The sequence below is a fragment of the Myotis yumanensis genome, unplaced genomic scaffold (genome assembly GCF_028538775.1).
Source record: "Myotis yumanensis isolate MYYU_CA2020_CCGP unplaced genomic scaffold, mMyoYum1.0.hap1 SCAF_6, whole genome shotgun sequence".
Lineage (NCBI taxonomy): Eukaryota > Metazoa > Chordata > Mammalia > Chiroptera > Vespertilionidae > Myotis > Myotis yumanensis.
The window spans coordinates 32,577,657-32,592,700 of record NW_027223757.1 but is presented as its reverse complement, the minus strand read 5'-3'; the positions used below and the strand labels follow the sequence as shown (position 1 = coordinate 32,592,700).

Here is a 15,044-nt window from a genome sequence, read left to right as displayed (position 1 = left end):
GGCCAATCTTGTGGTGTGTGTGTTTGGTTTTTTTTTTCCTTAGGAGCATCAAGACCTAGTGAACAGGACATAATAGTTGCTTATCAAAAATTAGTCCTGCTTTATCATATAGAACATTATGTCTACTTTGACAATATCAGTTTGATGAGATGCTTGACTTTTATTCATCAAAAAGTAACACCAGGATATATCTCTAGAGACAAAGCAAACATTTAAATAAATTCATTGAAACAAAAACAGTATTCATAAGAAAAGCAAATGAAGAAAATGTTTGAAAAACTCAGTGAAGAAAGATATTAAAGGAAGTCGTTTTTGTATAATTTCCAGGTATTAAGTTGCTGTGTGGGCCACTTGGGCACCCTCACTCAGAAGCCTGCTAAGATAAAATCACTTCTGCTTGAAGTGAAGTGGTCTTCCAGAGCCTACAGCTACCTGCACTAAAAGTCATGAAGCAGGTTAGCCATTTGGTGGCAAGAACCCTCATTAGGAACCTGGGCTCACAGGCGAAGGCCACAGTGTGCACTTGGAAGGAAACTGTGGGGAGCCGATATAGGATTAAGCCTCGGACTGACCTGTTGGCGAAGTCACAAACAAGTCCCAGCTTAGAGGGCACAGTTCTCTTAGCATAATTAGGCTTGACCTTATGACGCTCCCTAGATCTTACCTGGGAAGCTAATGGGCTGAGGGAAGTGCAACAAGAACAAAAACAAGTGAAACTAACTTTGGTAACCACTACCTGTTTCCCTCTGACTATAAAATAAAGGCTCAGTTTGCCTCGGGATCTTTCTCTGTGGCCTCAGCCAGGCACAGGAAGATCCACGGAGACTAAAGAGAGCTAGAGCGTTCTGAACGCTGTCTCCGTCCACACCTTTGGGAACCCCTGGACCCCCGAGGCTGGACCCCGGCAGGAAACAGTGGCCCATTCTGGCCAGGAGGCACAGCAGCAGCATCCTGTGGGCGTCAAGTTTTTATTCCAGTGGATGTGAAGATTCGAAGGGAAGCCCACCATGAAGACCTGGGACAGTAATGACATGTGGGAACACTGCTGAGAACTAACTCCAAGAGGAAGGATCAGGAGTTATGTGCAGAGGGAAAAAGTATTCTTGGCTATAGATCGTCCCTGAGAATCAAAAAATAGCCATGTTTGAGTTGGTTTTTGTTCAGTTTATTACGGAGAATCTAAGTAAAGACACTGTGCTTGAGAACACTGTCATTGTTTAATTGCTTGTCTTCCACAGACTTTCTTGAAGTATGTCAAGTATGAGTGTAGCTGAACCACTACACATGAACCATCAGTAATCCAGAGGTCTGGGCGACTCCAGAGACCTTACAGATGAGGAAACAGAGGCCCTAAGCAGTTAAATGAATTCAACAGATTTAAGTGTAGTAGATTATGGGTTCAAGGCACTAGTATTAATATTGTAGTGTTTATTCTAATGGCCTATCTTACAATAAGGATAAAACATACATAATACCACAGAAATCATAGTAATGAAATATAAATGCACGTAAGTAAGCACTCAATAAATAATATCCCCTATAGATTATCATATAAGTATTCACGCGGGTAATTTTTTCATTTGAGAACTGATCAATTCTACTCTTCAAAAGTGTCTATTTTTTTTTTTCAAAATCATTTCAGAGAGGAAGGAAGAGAGAGAAACATAGGTCGGTTGCCTCCTGCATGTACCCAATTGGGGATTGAACTGAAACCTGGTCTGTGCCCTGACCTGGAATCCAGCCCACCACCTCTTGGTTCACGGGATGATGCTCCAACCAACTGAGCCACACCAGCCAGGGCAAAAGTCTCTATTTCAATTCAACTCTATCGAGGCCTAAAATAAAAACCCTTCTCAACATTTATAGGCTCTTAGTGTTGCAAAGAATTTCAAAAATTGCCAAACACACTTTTGTATTTGAGTTTGGAAAGCAGCAACAACACTCATGGGTCTTCCCTACCATTTTCTCCCCTGGGCCAGTGAGGGATACTGCAGCTCGCATAGGGAAAAACATGAGAAAATGAGTGAATCCCAAGGTCTTCTCTACTAAGGATCCATTCTATAAAATGAGTCCTGACAGACATTCCAGTCTTGGGTTTCACTGGAACCAGGCAGAAATGAGGTTAGGCCCAATGACAGACCCCATTTGCTTCTTAACCCACCATACCCCAAGTTTCCATTGTCAAGACCATGTTCTATCTACTTCATCTTCAACCACCACTACCATAACTTTCCCCTTCCCCTACTCTCATGCCACCACTGTGCCTAGCACTTGCATGAATGAATAGATAGCCAGGCTGATGGATGGGTAAGTGAAATAATTCATGAAATTTTCCTCTTTGGACCCACTATAATTCAAAACATTTATTCAAGTATCAGAATAAAATCTTTACCTCCTCCTCTGGGGAAATCTTGTCATTATTTTCTGGTTAAAACTTACTGAATATGTATAGCTGGGAGGTTTTTAATCATAAGAAATACCAAAAGATATCATAATTTACGCAGCATAACTTCCTATCCAGGACTCAAAGGAAAATGTCTAGTCATGAAAATGTGAAAAACTAGCAGCATCTTCTAAATGATACTTTATGTCAGTTAGACCTGTCTGTGTCTATCAGAATGAAAAGGATTACGATTTAACTTGGGACTAGAGGTAATGCTTTAAATGTTGAGAGATTGGCGGCGGGGGTGGGGGGGGGGGGGCGGGCGGACTTTAGATTTGAAAATTTGGCTTAAGGAAGGAAGATCTACACTATACCTGCAAAAGAAGTGCAGTTCTGTTGTTAAAGTGGGGCCTGACTTATTTTACAGCCAAGGAAAAAGTAGGGTATTAAAGGCATGTTTTGATGTTGACGAAGACACACCCAGAGCCTGTGGGTCTACACACTGAACTAGAAGTCATTTCAACAACAACAACCTGCCCAGTTCGCTCTCTTTTAGAAGTGGGAGGTGTGTTTCAATTAGAAGGTTCCTGCCGGGACTTCCTCATAGTTTCTAGGCAGCTCTTTGGAAAAGATAGAGTTGCAGACAGGTAGGAAAACTCACTGCCCGCCCTCAGAGAATGGAGAAGGAGAGTGTGTGTGTGCACTACTCACGGCTCCGCCTGCAGGCTCCTGTCCTCGGCCACATAGTTAGAAGGAATATAGCCCTCCAGCCGCTGGCCCGAGCTGGCCCCGCTTCTCTCCAAGAGCCTGGCGAACCACCAGCCCTCTTGGGAAGTGTCCAGGACTTGGAGCTTGTCGCCCGCATGGAAGCTCAGGTCCTCTGCAGTCCGAGCCTGGTAGTCAAACAGGGCCACAAAGTAGGTGCCCTGCGGCCGGGGAGCCTCAGCGATGCAGGGGTTCTCTGTGTTCTCAGGCCCCACCTGTTTGTCTGTCTCCCGGAAGAAGCAGGGGAGACAGGGCTTCAAGTACCCCCAGAGCCTCCGGCATATGTTGCCCATGCTGCCCTCCCCTTTGGAGAGGAGGGGAGAGGGGCTTCTCTCCCTCTTCCCTTTGTCTCTGCAGATTCACTTTCTCTTCCTCCGCTGGCAGCTCTGCAATCAGCACCGGTTTCCAGGCTGTCGGGCAGGCACACCTGGCTTCCCGGAGAGACCCGCCGGCCTGCCTGTAGCTGCTGTCCCACAGCAGCACCGGGTGGCAGCTGGCCAGCTGCTCAGTGGCAAGATGCCCTTTCTTCTTGTCTGCTGAGGAATCCCACAACAAGAATCAAAGTAAGAGGGCTCTACGGAGACAAGCGTCTGAGAACAGAAAACAGTCAGTCACCTTGCCTTTTGTCCCAAGAAGGAGTGAAGGAGAGGAAGATGTTAACTCCACATCTTGCCTTTGCCGGGAGCTCTCTCCCTACTTCAGGTCCGTCTTTGCAGTTTGACCAGTCCTGACCCCCGTGCTCTTTCCTTTTTGCTAATGAATAACCAACCGGCCCAGGTTACTGCCTTTCACATCCTGAGCTATGAACAGACTGTAATAATTTCTCCTTACTTCCTGGTTTCTTTTGGTTGGTGATCTAAGTGAGCATTCCAGTCCTCTTGACCTCTCCCTTCTCCCACACCCAAGAGAGACCAGCGCCCCCTTCAGGGAGTGGAACTCTGGAAGCAGCTGCCACAACCCCTGCTCCCGGACACACAGGCCAACCCAGCCCGGGGAGCTCTTTGTCTCACTAGGTTCCCAGCACAGAACTAAGGGCAGAGATCCCCCCTGCCCCCATCCCCCACCCCCAAAGATGAGTAGGACTGTGTGGCCACTAGGGGCAATCAAAAGGCAAATTAAAGTGTTTAAGGATTTGCTACTGGACAAAGGGCAATTGGGAAAGAGCCCGTGAGTCCCTCTTTTTGTCACTACGAACATGTTTTAATAGCCGCAGGGTCTATTTACAGTCTGGAGAAGTATGAAAGCAGCTGACTAAAACACTGAGAACCCGAAACTGCTTTTCCCCACAGAGACAAGGAATTTCCCATCTCTCACGCACTATTTCTGAAACACGCGCGCGCGCTCACACACACACACAACTAGGTGACCAGTGGAGAGAAAGAGTAGAATGTGTGTGCGGCTGTGGAGGCTCTTTCTGTTAAACTCTGACTTTCGAGTCTACACTAGTTCCTACTAACTTCATTAGCAGGAGCTCGGGACCTAATGAAGCCGAGACCAGGACGCGATCCCCACAGGCAGTGGGTTTTGCTCTACCTCCCTAGTTCGGGGCAGCGGGTTCACCCACGCGTGTGCGGGATCCCGAGGATCCCTGGGCAGTGAATTTGGGTGGGTCAGCACACTGCCGTTTTCACTGGTAGAGAGCCCTGCACACCCACGTATGATGTGTCGCTTGTTTTTGTATAAGACATTTATTTAAAAGGTTCTCTCTTAAAAACAATCTCTCTCACCGTCGGCAGAGAATTTACCTGGTGAACCTGGCCTCCAGTACAACCTCAAAAGTTCTGATCTTTGTCAAACAGTAGGCATTTTTAGTAACCAGAAAATTGAACAGAAGGAAAAAAAAAAAAAAAGGAAAGAAAGAAAACGAAAGAACCATGGCCTCCGCCCCACCTGCCATTACCTTGTTCTAAAATCAGGCCTTATGGTGGACAGGTCATTTGGTTAGAACAAGGTCTCACGTCACCCTCCCGGGTTTCTCCCACTGTCTTGAGTCAGAGAAGTACCAATTTGCCTGGAAGAACAAGGCCAAAGGCTGAGTCACTTTAGTGTGTTTGTTAGTTGGTTGTCATCTGGGACCTAAAGTAGAATTCCATATACAAAACAGAAAGTAGCAATTATACAATATGGAGAAGCCCGAAAAATATTTTGTTCCAAATGCAGCATTAATTGTAAAAGAACAGGATTCTATGAATGCTCGTGAACAGGGGCAGAGATGCTAAAACTCTTCCCAGAGATATCCACATGATCTGAAAATGAAATCATATTTGGAAGCCAGTAAAGAGATGTATTCAACACCAATTTGAAAGTGGAGTTGGAGACTTCAAAAACTTGAAGGTTCTAAAATCAGACATGCCTGCAGTACAGTTGGGACAAGGAGTTCTGGAGACAGAAAAAGCGGCAGACCTGCACAGCACAGTCACTGAGCGAGCGAATGAGATTGAAAAAGCAGCCGACCATCCAAAGATGTCAGGCGAGCAATGGCCTGAGAAAGCTAAGTCAAGGGATGGGAAGAGAAAGGATTCCCTGTGTCAATCGTATCAGAATTCTGCAGTCACCCAAGCTTGACGCCTTACGGTTGTCTTTTATTCTTTCCCTTGTTTCTCTGAGCCCATCATTCATCACATTTTGCTCAGTCTTTCTTGTCACTTATTCCACAATTTTTTTTTATTCCTTCTGGATGACAGCTGGATAGTGGACAAAAAAAATAGAAGAATATTCTTGCCTAGATTACCCTAGAGACCTCCGAACTCGTCTCCCTTCCTCCAGCTTATCTACACACATATCTCTGACTCATCTTGCACACCTCTCTGCTTTTACAGTAATAACAGTGCCAGAGGTCATATGTGGACTCGTCAGAGTAGCTATCAGTTTTGGAGGGCTTTCTATTTGCCAGGCACTGTGCTAAGAGATTAACCAAAGAATTTGTATATATATGTGCATAACCCATGGACACAGACAATAGTGTTAAGGCCTGGGGAGGGGCAGGGTGGAGGGGGTAAAAGGGGGTTGGGAAAAAGGAACATCTAAATACTTTCAACAATAAAGATAAATTTTTAAAAAAGAATGTTACAAATAATAGATCATTTAATTCTCAGAAAATAAAAACAACAATACCTTTTTAAAAGGTAGCTTTTTTTTTTAAGCTTAGAGAAGAAAAAATTGGGGCTTAGAGAAGTTAAGTAACTTGTCCAAGGTCACACAACCACCAAGTGGTTGAACCATGAGTAACACCCTCGTCTCAATCTGATTTCAGATCCTAAGATTGTAACTCTTCAGCTTTGATGAACCTGAAAGAAAAGCTAAGGTCATTCGTCCATGTAAAGTTCTTCAGGGACCTCCAACATGTTTGGAATAAAACCTAAATGCTTTAGCTGGACACACAGGCCCTGCAAACGTCTCTCACCTCACAGCCCTTCACTCCTGAACCCATGTGCTATGATGCAGGTTCACCAAGTAACTGGAGGCCCTCCTTCCTCTGTGCCTTTGCTTCATCCTTCACCTACTTCCCTGTGACTTCCTGTGGTTTTCCCAGGCTGGGTTCAAGAGGTACTTTCTCGGCCATAATAGATCAGAGGCCCTCTCCTCCGTGCACCCCTAAAGCCTGGCACACACTTCCACTTGTTTGCTTATTGAATTCCACTTGGTTTTCTTCCTTGTTTGACTTCCCCAGGAAAATGAAATTTCTAGGGATGAATAGTTCTGTAGCAAAACTGACAAGCTCGGTGATAGAAAGTAACCTCACCGAGTGATCTGATCATAAATTCCTAACTGGATAGGTTATGGTGGGTAGTCACGCCCCAGGCATATAAGTCTTTTTGTCAAAGGTTTATCTGTGCCTTAAGCAAGCCCTGTCCATTGTTCTTGTGCATCTAGGTTCACACACCTTTGGAATGCCAGAGTAATCCTTTTTCCTTTCAGGCCCCTCGGAGGCATAACCACCTTCAAGGGAGCAGGGTTTATCTTGTGTAAACCCTGAGAAAAAAAGACACCTACTAAGAAGGGCTCCTAGTGGCTAACTGGGCTCCAATTTTTAAAAACAGAACCTAGCAGTCATTTTGCACAGGGACGTGGGGACCTCCCACACAAACTGCACTTCACGGAGAAGCTGGCATCGGACTGCCTGTCTCTGTCCTCACCTGCCTGCCTGCACTGTGTTTCTGCCCTCAGAGCCAGCCCCTATAAAGGGGTTCCTGGAATCCTATTTCAAACACTAGGACTCAGGCTTTCCCTATACAATCAGAGCTGTACAGCTCCAGCCAATTAGAGCAGCTCTATTCTGACCAATTAGGACAGTGCCTTTTGGACCAATCAAACTGTAAGGATTTGGAGCCCTCATTTGCATGAGAATGGGCTAATCAGGGTTGTGGACTCCTGTCCATATAAACCTATTCCTCTCTGGCTTTGGGAGTGTCCTCTCCACTGAGGACTTTGAAGACTATGTTTTCCCCGGTAGAGCTGAACCGCCAAAAATGCCAGAACAAAGTGGAGCAGAACAGGGCAAAGCAGATGGGTACAGAGCAGAGGAGAGCCGACCATCAAGGAGTACAACAGAACTGTTTAACCAGAGAGGGGTCTAGCCTAGGGCTGCCTGGTCCCAAAACATGCGGTTTACACAGCTCTGCTGTATCACAGTTGATGTTTACACTGAATAAAGTTTCTTTCTTCACCACACCCCAAATTGGGGACTCCTGTTGGCATTGAATTGGCACCAGCGACCATAGGTTGACATCTGTAATCCAATCCCTACCTTGCTGTCTCCCACCCTCATGTAATCCCTCAATTCCCCAAATGCATAAAAAAAAAAACTTATGCTATTCTTTGGAAAAGTTGAGATCTTTCTTCCTACCATATGCTGTTAGTTTGGTTCAAATAAACTCATAAAATTTCTCTACTGGTTTGGACATTTGTACCTTGACATTTCCTTCTCGAAATTTTCAGGGAAGAATGAATGTCCAGTACAAAAGTAACAAATACTCAGTAATTTGGGAAAAGAAAAATGAAAGGAAGAAAGGAGAAAGGGAGGTGAGAGAGGGAGGGAGGGAGGCAGGGAGGGAGGGAGGGAAGGAGGGAGGGAGGGAAGCCATTGGGGTGAGATAAACACTTGCAAAAATTCATAATTGAGAGAAAAAGGTCTACGGTATGAAAAGTGCTGGAAGCACAAAAGGAGTGACTTCTGTCTATTGCCTCTCATTCCCCTTCTTCCCTCTCTTGTTTCCTGAATGTTGAATTCCTTTCCAACCTCCTAAACCAGTTTTCCGTCTACCATCCTTATAGCAAACTGCCATCAGTTTAATCTTCTTAAATCATTCAACTACATAATAACCTTCAACAGGTCCTCATTGCCTGGTAGATATGCTTGGAATTTAAGGCTAAAGAATTTGTACTTTCTCCTGTCTTTATCAGATGTATCCTTTCAACATCCCCCTTCCATTATTGCCTTCATTAGCCCTCCCACTCCGCCAAATTGGTTCACTGCATCTCCCAGTAAGTCTCATCTATTTCCACATCTGATCCTGTCTCCTTTGCCATTCTTTTGGTTGGTATTCCTTCCGGGCTCAAGAGACTCCTGCCTGCAATTCCAGGTCTGAAGAAAAATCCTACACCTCCTTTAGTCCTTCTTTGTCCATTTCTGCCAATATAATAATTTTTCTCTTTTTTCAATTCCTGCAATCCCCACATCCAACACACACACACACACACACACACACACACACACACACACACACACTGAGTTTAAAGATGCTCCTACATCTGATTTGCTGAACAAAATATCAGAAAAATTTCACATTAATTATTCAATTTTATACCAGGACAAATCAATGATCTCCAACTCCTGCTAAGCCCTTAGCACTGCTCAACTTCTTTTTATATGCCAGTCTGGTTGGCTGCTTTCTATTCATTTACTCATCGCACTTTCCAAGGATCTCTGTGGATAAGTCCTTTTACTGATCATGACCTTGTCACAGAAATTCACAAAAATTCCAAATCTATTTGACATTAACCAATTGAATTTCCTTTCCTTGTATCAGAAAATGTATCTACTTCTGCAAATCCTTGCACTTTTCTCCTGGGACAAAAATTTCTACTTGCCTACCCAGTGTCCAGTTTCTTCTTCCTTACTGACAGAACCTTACTTTTATAGAAGCAAAAGGCTAGAGACTGCATTTCTCAGCCCTCCTTAGAGCTAGACGTGGCCAGTAAAAAAAAAAAAAAAAGCAGAAGTCACTGAGCAGCGTCTCAGGGAAGAGCCTTAAAGGAGGCAGACTCAGCTGGGAGGTCTACTCTTTCCCATCCCTCCTTTCTCTTTCCTCTTGCCTGGAACTCACTTGAGATGGCTGGACCTCCAGAAGACATCTTGAACCATAAGATGACCTTAAAAATATAAACAGCACAAATAAAAAGAAATTTGTGTCCCAGGTGAACCTACCTTCAGACTTGTTTGCAATATGGGAGACAAATTATCTTTCTATGCAAGCGTTAATTATTTTGACTTTTTCTTATATGTACCCAAGACTAATCTTAGCCGGTATGTTTATTTTTTTTTTTAAATATATTTTATTGATTTTTTACAGAGAGGAAGGGAGAGAGATAGATAGTTAGAAACATCGATGGGAGAGAAACATCGACCAGCTGCCTCCTGCACATCTCTCACGGGGATGTGCCCGCAACCCAGGTACATGCCCTTGACCGGAATCGAACCCGGGACCTTTCAGTCCGCAGGCCGACGCTCTATCCACTGAGCCAAACCGGTTTTGGCAGCCGGTATGTTTTTAAGGTGGTTAAATCTCATTTCTGTGCTCTTGATATTATTCCCTGTGGTATGTGATTCTATCAGTTAACTCTTGCTTTTCTCAGGGTCTTCCTCAAAGCCTATAGTCAAGCTCAAGTCATTAAAAAGAAAAGAAGAGCCCTGGCTGGTTTGGCTCAATGGATAGAACATTAGCCTGCAGAGTGAAGGGTGCTAGGTTTGATTCTGGTCAAGGGCACATGCCCAGGTTTTGGGCTCAATTCCAAGTAGGGGGCATGCAGGAGGCAGCCAATCAATGATTCTCATCATTGATGTTTCTCTCTCTCTCTCTCTCTTTCTCTGTCTGTCTCTCTCTCTCTCCTCTCCTTTCCTCTCTGAAATCAATTTAAAAATATATTTTAAAAAAAAAAAAAGAAAAGAAAAAAATAGAAAAGGAGAAAAGAAGAACCTTATAAAACTTATCCCACTGTAGGTACCACCCTACCTCTCCTTTCTTCAGCCACATTTCTCAGTGAAATAGTGAAGGTTTTCTCCTTCCCGTGTTTATCTTCCCTTTCCACTCCTAGTCTTCAATCTGACTCTGTCTTGTGCCACATCACTGAAGGTGGTCCACCTTATGTCACCAATACCTTCCCATTTGCCAAATCAAATTATTCCTCTTCCATCCTCACTCCACTTGATCATTCTTTACTATCTGACAAGGGCAATTTTTCTAAGCCTTCTGCAATGCGGTCCTCTTGATTTTCTTCTTCATCTGACAGTCCTTCTCAATGTCTTGCAGGTTGGTCTTCCTCTTCCTATCCCTCAGAGTTGATGTTAACTAGGAATCTTGGCTGGAACCCTTGCCTGGGTTCTTTTCTTCCTCTATACACACAACTCAGTGCCATGCCCTCTGGATCTATGGCTTCAACTGCTGCTAACTCTCAAACCACCACATCCTCCCCAGACTGATCTGCTGAGATCCCAACCTACACATCATGGCCTGTATGTCCCCTAACCTCTTCCCTTTGCGAATGCAATGTGATAGAACTTCTCAGATGGAAAGGTGATGGGTCATACAGGAAAGGATACTAGAGGTCTCCAAAACAGAACCCAGTTCCAAGGTAGCATGAGTCTGGATGATAACCTGGACCCAATTCCCCCACCAGAGGGTCCATCAGGGACTGGTTTGGCTGATTGTTTGAGGTTCAGGATGGCCCCAATATCCAGGCACAGAGAAACATGCTGTGGAGCTGAGTATAAAATACCCTTTTCGGGGCTTTAAGCCTCAGACAGACATAAATCTGAAGACACTGATACTGTCCTTAGTTCTCCCTAAAAATAAATATCACATGGCTTTTGAGTTCATTTGGAGTGAAAGCAAGGGCACACTGAACAACAGGGCACAGTTTGCAACAGTGACCCCACAGCAACGGAAAGGATGGCAGGAAGTCAGAGCCTGTCCGTGGTCTGGGCCTCTCTGGCTGTAATCTCAGCCTATTGCCTGGAAGCAAGGCAGGCCCCTTTGAGTTGAGTAAATCCGGGGATTCTTGGACCGTTTTTGTCAGGTGTGCCTGAGGAAGAGAGACCGGATGCTCTGTCATTTGGGAAATTGGGGATTGAAGCAATTAAATTTAGTAGAAAAAGACGACCCCAGGTTGGTAAAGGAAATCGCCGTGGTTAGTTATTTTCAGAGGTGGAACAAGCTAAACGCTGTTAGCCATGTTCTCTCACTTCTTTTACTGACCCTTTAGGTGAATGACATAGTTATGGAAACTGGGGCATATGTATGAGAGAGAGCAAAATATCCTTACACAGAATTTCAGCCAATTTGTGTCACCATCAAACCTGGTTTTGAATAAATTTATGAGGTATTAATTTATTAGAAAGAAATGACTAAAATATGATCCAACTATTCTACTTTGTGGTATATATTTGAAGGAAATGAAATTTCCACCCTGAAGAGATATCTATACTCCTATATTCAGTGTCTATTGGTGGATGAATAAAGAAAAAAATACACAAACACACAGACACACACACCACACACACACACACACACACACACACACACACACTGGAATGCTATTTAGTCATGAAAAGAAGAAAAGACTGCTATTTGTGACAACACAAATGGACTTGGAAAGCATATTGAAATAAGCTAGACAGAGAGAGACAAATACGGTATAATCTCATTTACACATGCAATCTAAAAAAACCCCAAACTCATAGAAATAGAGATAAGGTTGATGGTTGCCAGAGGCAGGGGCTGGGGGTGGGCAAATTGAATGAAAGTGGTCAAAAGGTACAAACTTCCAGTTAAAAGATAAATAAGATCTGGGGATATAATGTATAGCACAATGACTATAGGGAACAATCGCATATTACATATTTGAAAGTTGCTGAGAGGGTAGATCTTATCACACACAAAATGTAACTATGTGAAATGCTGGGGTCCAGCCCATTGGGACTGGGTGAGATGGGCCAGACATGCACTGGAGTCCTCCCGCGGTCCCTCCCTGGCTGGCCAACCTCCCACGGTCCCAACCTCAGCCCCGAAACTAGCTCTCGGACATCCCCCGAGGGGTCCTGGATTGTGAGAGGGCGAAAGCCAGGCCAAGGAACCCCACCAGGCATCTGGACTGAATGGTGGCCACTGCTCGTACAATGTCAGGCTACCCTAGGCCAAGTTATCACGGATTCATGCACCAGGACTCTAGCTTTATATAAGGGACTTGAGCATCCATAGAGTTTTGTATGTGTTGTTTGGGGGCTAGGGGGATCATCCAGGAACCAATTCCCTGCAGATGCTGAGGATGACTGTATATCTCAATAAACCTAATGGGGGGGGGGGGGGGACAAATGAGATGCTTTCCAGGTTTGGGTTGGCATCTGGAGCCCTCTCTAAGGGCTCCTCTAAATTCTGAACTCAATTGCTCTAGCAAAGGGCACCATGAGATGGACTCTGGGTTGTCAGGTTGTCTGGTGGTATAGACTAGAGTTGCTCACATCTTGGAGGAGGAGATTGGCTTCAGATGGTGGGATTCACACAGAGAAAGAAGGAGAAGAGAGGATTCTAAGTTGGAAAAGAAATTCAGGCCAAGATGAACATGGAAATCACCATGGAATATTCCAGAGACACCAAAGAGTCATGGCATGTCTAACTGAGGTAGGGAATGGCTGTATTGTGGAGGGCCCTGAATGCAACTTTCAGAATTGTTACTTCTGGGAAGAGCCTGTGGTAAGAGGTTTTCTACATGCAGAGTCACAAGGACCAGGTAGAGTACATGCTCAGCTGGGTCACTGAGTTGAGAATCGCCCATCTCCAGAATCCCACCATCAGCTCCACAGATACCACATCTCTGGAATGAGATGGCGGCAGATTCATTCCCTTACCCTCCCTAAAGACTGCTAATCGGGGCAGCTGTTCTCAGCAAATGCTTTATAATCACAGGTAGGAAAGGATGTGCCGGCTCTACAGTGGCATCTGGAACCCAAGCTTTGCCTCCTCTTCTGGTCTTCCTCCCAGTGGTATATGAGCTCTTATCCCTCCATCGTGGCCCAGGGGGCTGCCATCACCATAGCCCTCTCATCCTCTCACAACTGCAGGTGGCCCAGGAGGAGGGGCTTTCTCTCTAGAGGTGAGGGAAGGCCTTTATCAACTTTGCCTGTGTCTCAAAGGCAAGAAGTGGGTCCTGTGCCCACTGCTGGCTGCAAGGAAAGCTGTTAAAGGGGGTACCCGGAGAAATGCAAGCCAAGATGAACATGGGGATCACCCATGTTCAAGGGGCCCACATGGCCAAGACAATCACAAGTCATCCCTGTGCACTGGGAATAGTGAGGCCAAACAAAACAGATTTCATCATTAGAAAGAAGGAGAATGGTCGTTGAGTAAAAGTCAGTGGGGAGTTGGGCTCTTTCCCCCATTTTCCTTTTTTACAGATGATGACAAGGAGGCTGATTGGGGCAGGGACCCGCCCAATGTCCCAGAACAAGCACAGAGCCTGTGGACAGAGCTGCAGCCCTGGCTGAGGGGTCCAGCCTGCCATCCCTGGCAACATGCCCTGTGGACTTTGGCCTTGCCCGGCCAGCACCACACTCACATAAGCCAATCTCTGCAATAAACCTCTTAATACATATCTCCTGCTGACGCTGCTTCCCTGGTGGAACCCAGATTCATATACCAGGTGATTTTAATATGCTGTTCAGTAGTGGTTAAGCCAAAGGGCATCAGAATAAAACAACCACCGTCAACTCTCTTCTCTTCTGCCTATCCCTCCGTGACTGCAGGCCTCAGCTGAAAACGGGGGTTCACAGTGTCTACTGCAGAGTCACGCTGGGAAGGTCAAACGCTCTCATGTATGTAAAATTCAGTGGGCATCGGGACTGAATGGTGGCCACTGCACTTACAATGTCAGGCTATCCTGGGCCACAGCAATAAAATGCCACTCAAACAGACACAAAACCCAACAAACAAATGAGCCCAGTTTCCCATCTCACTGCGAGACATATCAAGTTTAGGTCTTTGTTTTAGGGTCACCTGAACACTTTCTTCCCCCAGCTTGCTCCTGGCAGGCAGCAGGGCACCTGGGCACTCAATGACACCCACCGCACCCCGTGCAGCAAAAGGTCACTCCGCTCTGGTATTTAAAGGAGTAGCAAGGCAGGGAGCCAAGAGCTCCATGATGTTTATGAAAGCGGATTTTACTAGTATAAGTCGTACTGGTCATCCATAAGTATTCTCCTCTCCAATGGCATTTTAATCAGCGGTTTGGTTGCAAGGCTCTAGGTCTCCCTGATAACTCGGAGAATTAGGCCCGCCCTGCTCTCCCTCTCGCCGCCTCATTTCGTTTGGGGGCTGGCGGCGCCCTCTGCTCCCGCTGGCTGTGCGGGGGTGGGAGGGCGGGGGTGCACTTTTCCTACCTGGGAAATTCCTCCTCTCTTCTCCTCTCCCGCCCGGCACGCGGCAGGTTCGGCCTTCAATCTGGTGTATCAGTGCCCTCTGGTGGTCACAGGCTGCAGCAGCTACTCCCTCAGCAAGACCGTGTTTGCTGGAAGCAGCGCTGGGAAGTTCTGGCCTGCTCTCATTTCCTCTAAAGGCACAGATGCTAAGGCAGAGAGCGTCTGCCTCTATCACTTACTCTGTCACTAGCCACCTGAGTATGGCCT

General features: G+C 45.7%; 1 protein-coding gene across 1 annotated transcript in view; it reads right to left on the bottom strand.

Annotated features, from left to right (window-relative positions):
• The window catches only part of FRK (fyn related Src family tyrosine kinase), a 92,949-nt gene extending 89,017 nt beyond the window's left edge, over window positions 1-3,932 (bottom strand). The window contains exon 1 of the mRNA XM_070417875.1: window positions 3,095-3,932. Coding sequence (XP_070273976.1) covers window positions 3,095-3,441 — 347 coding nt within the window. The 5' untranslated portion in view covers window positions 3,442-3,932. The remainder of the gene's footprint in view (window positions 1-3,094) is intronic.
• Window positions 3,933-15,044: the final 11,112 nt, after the last annotated feature.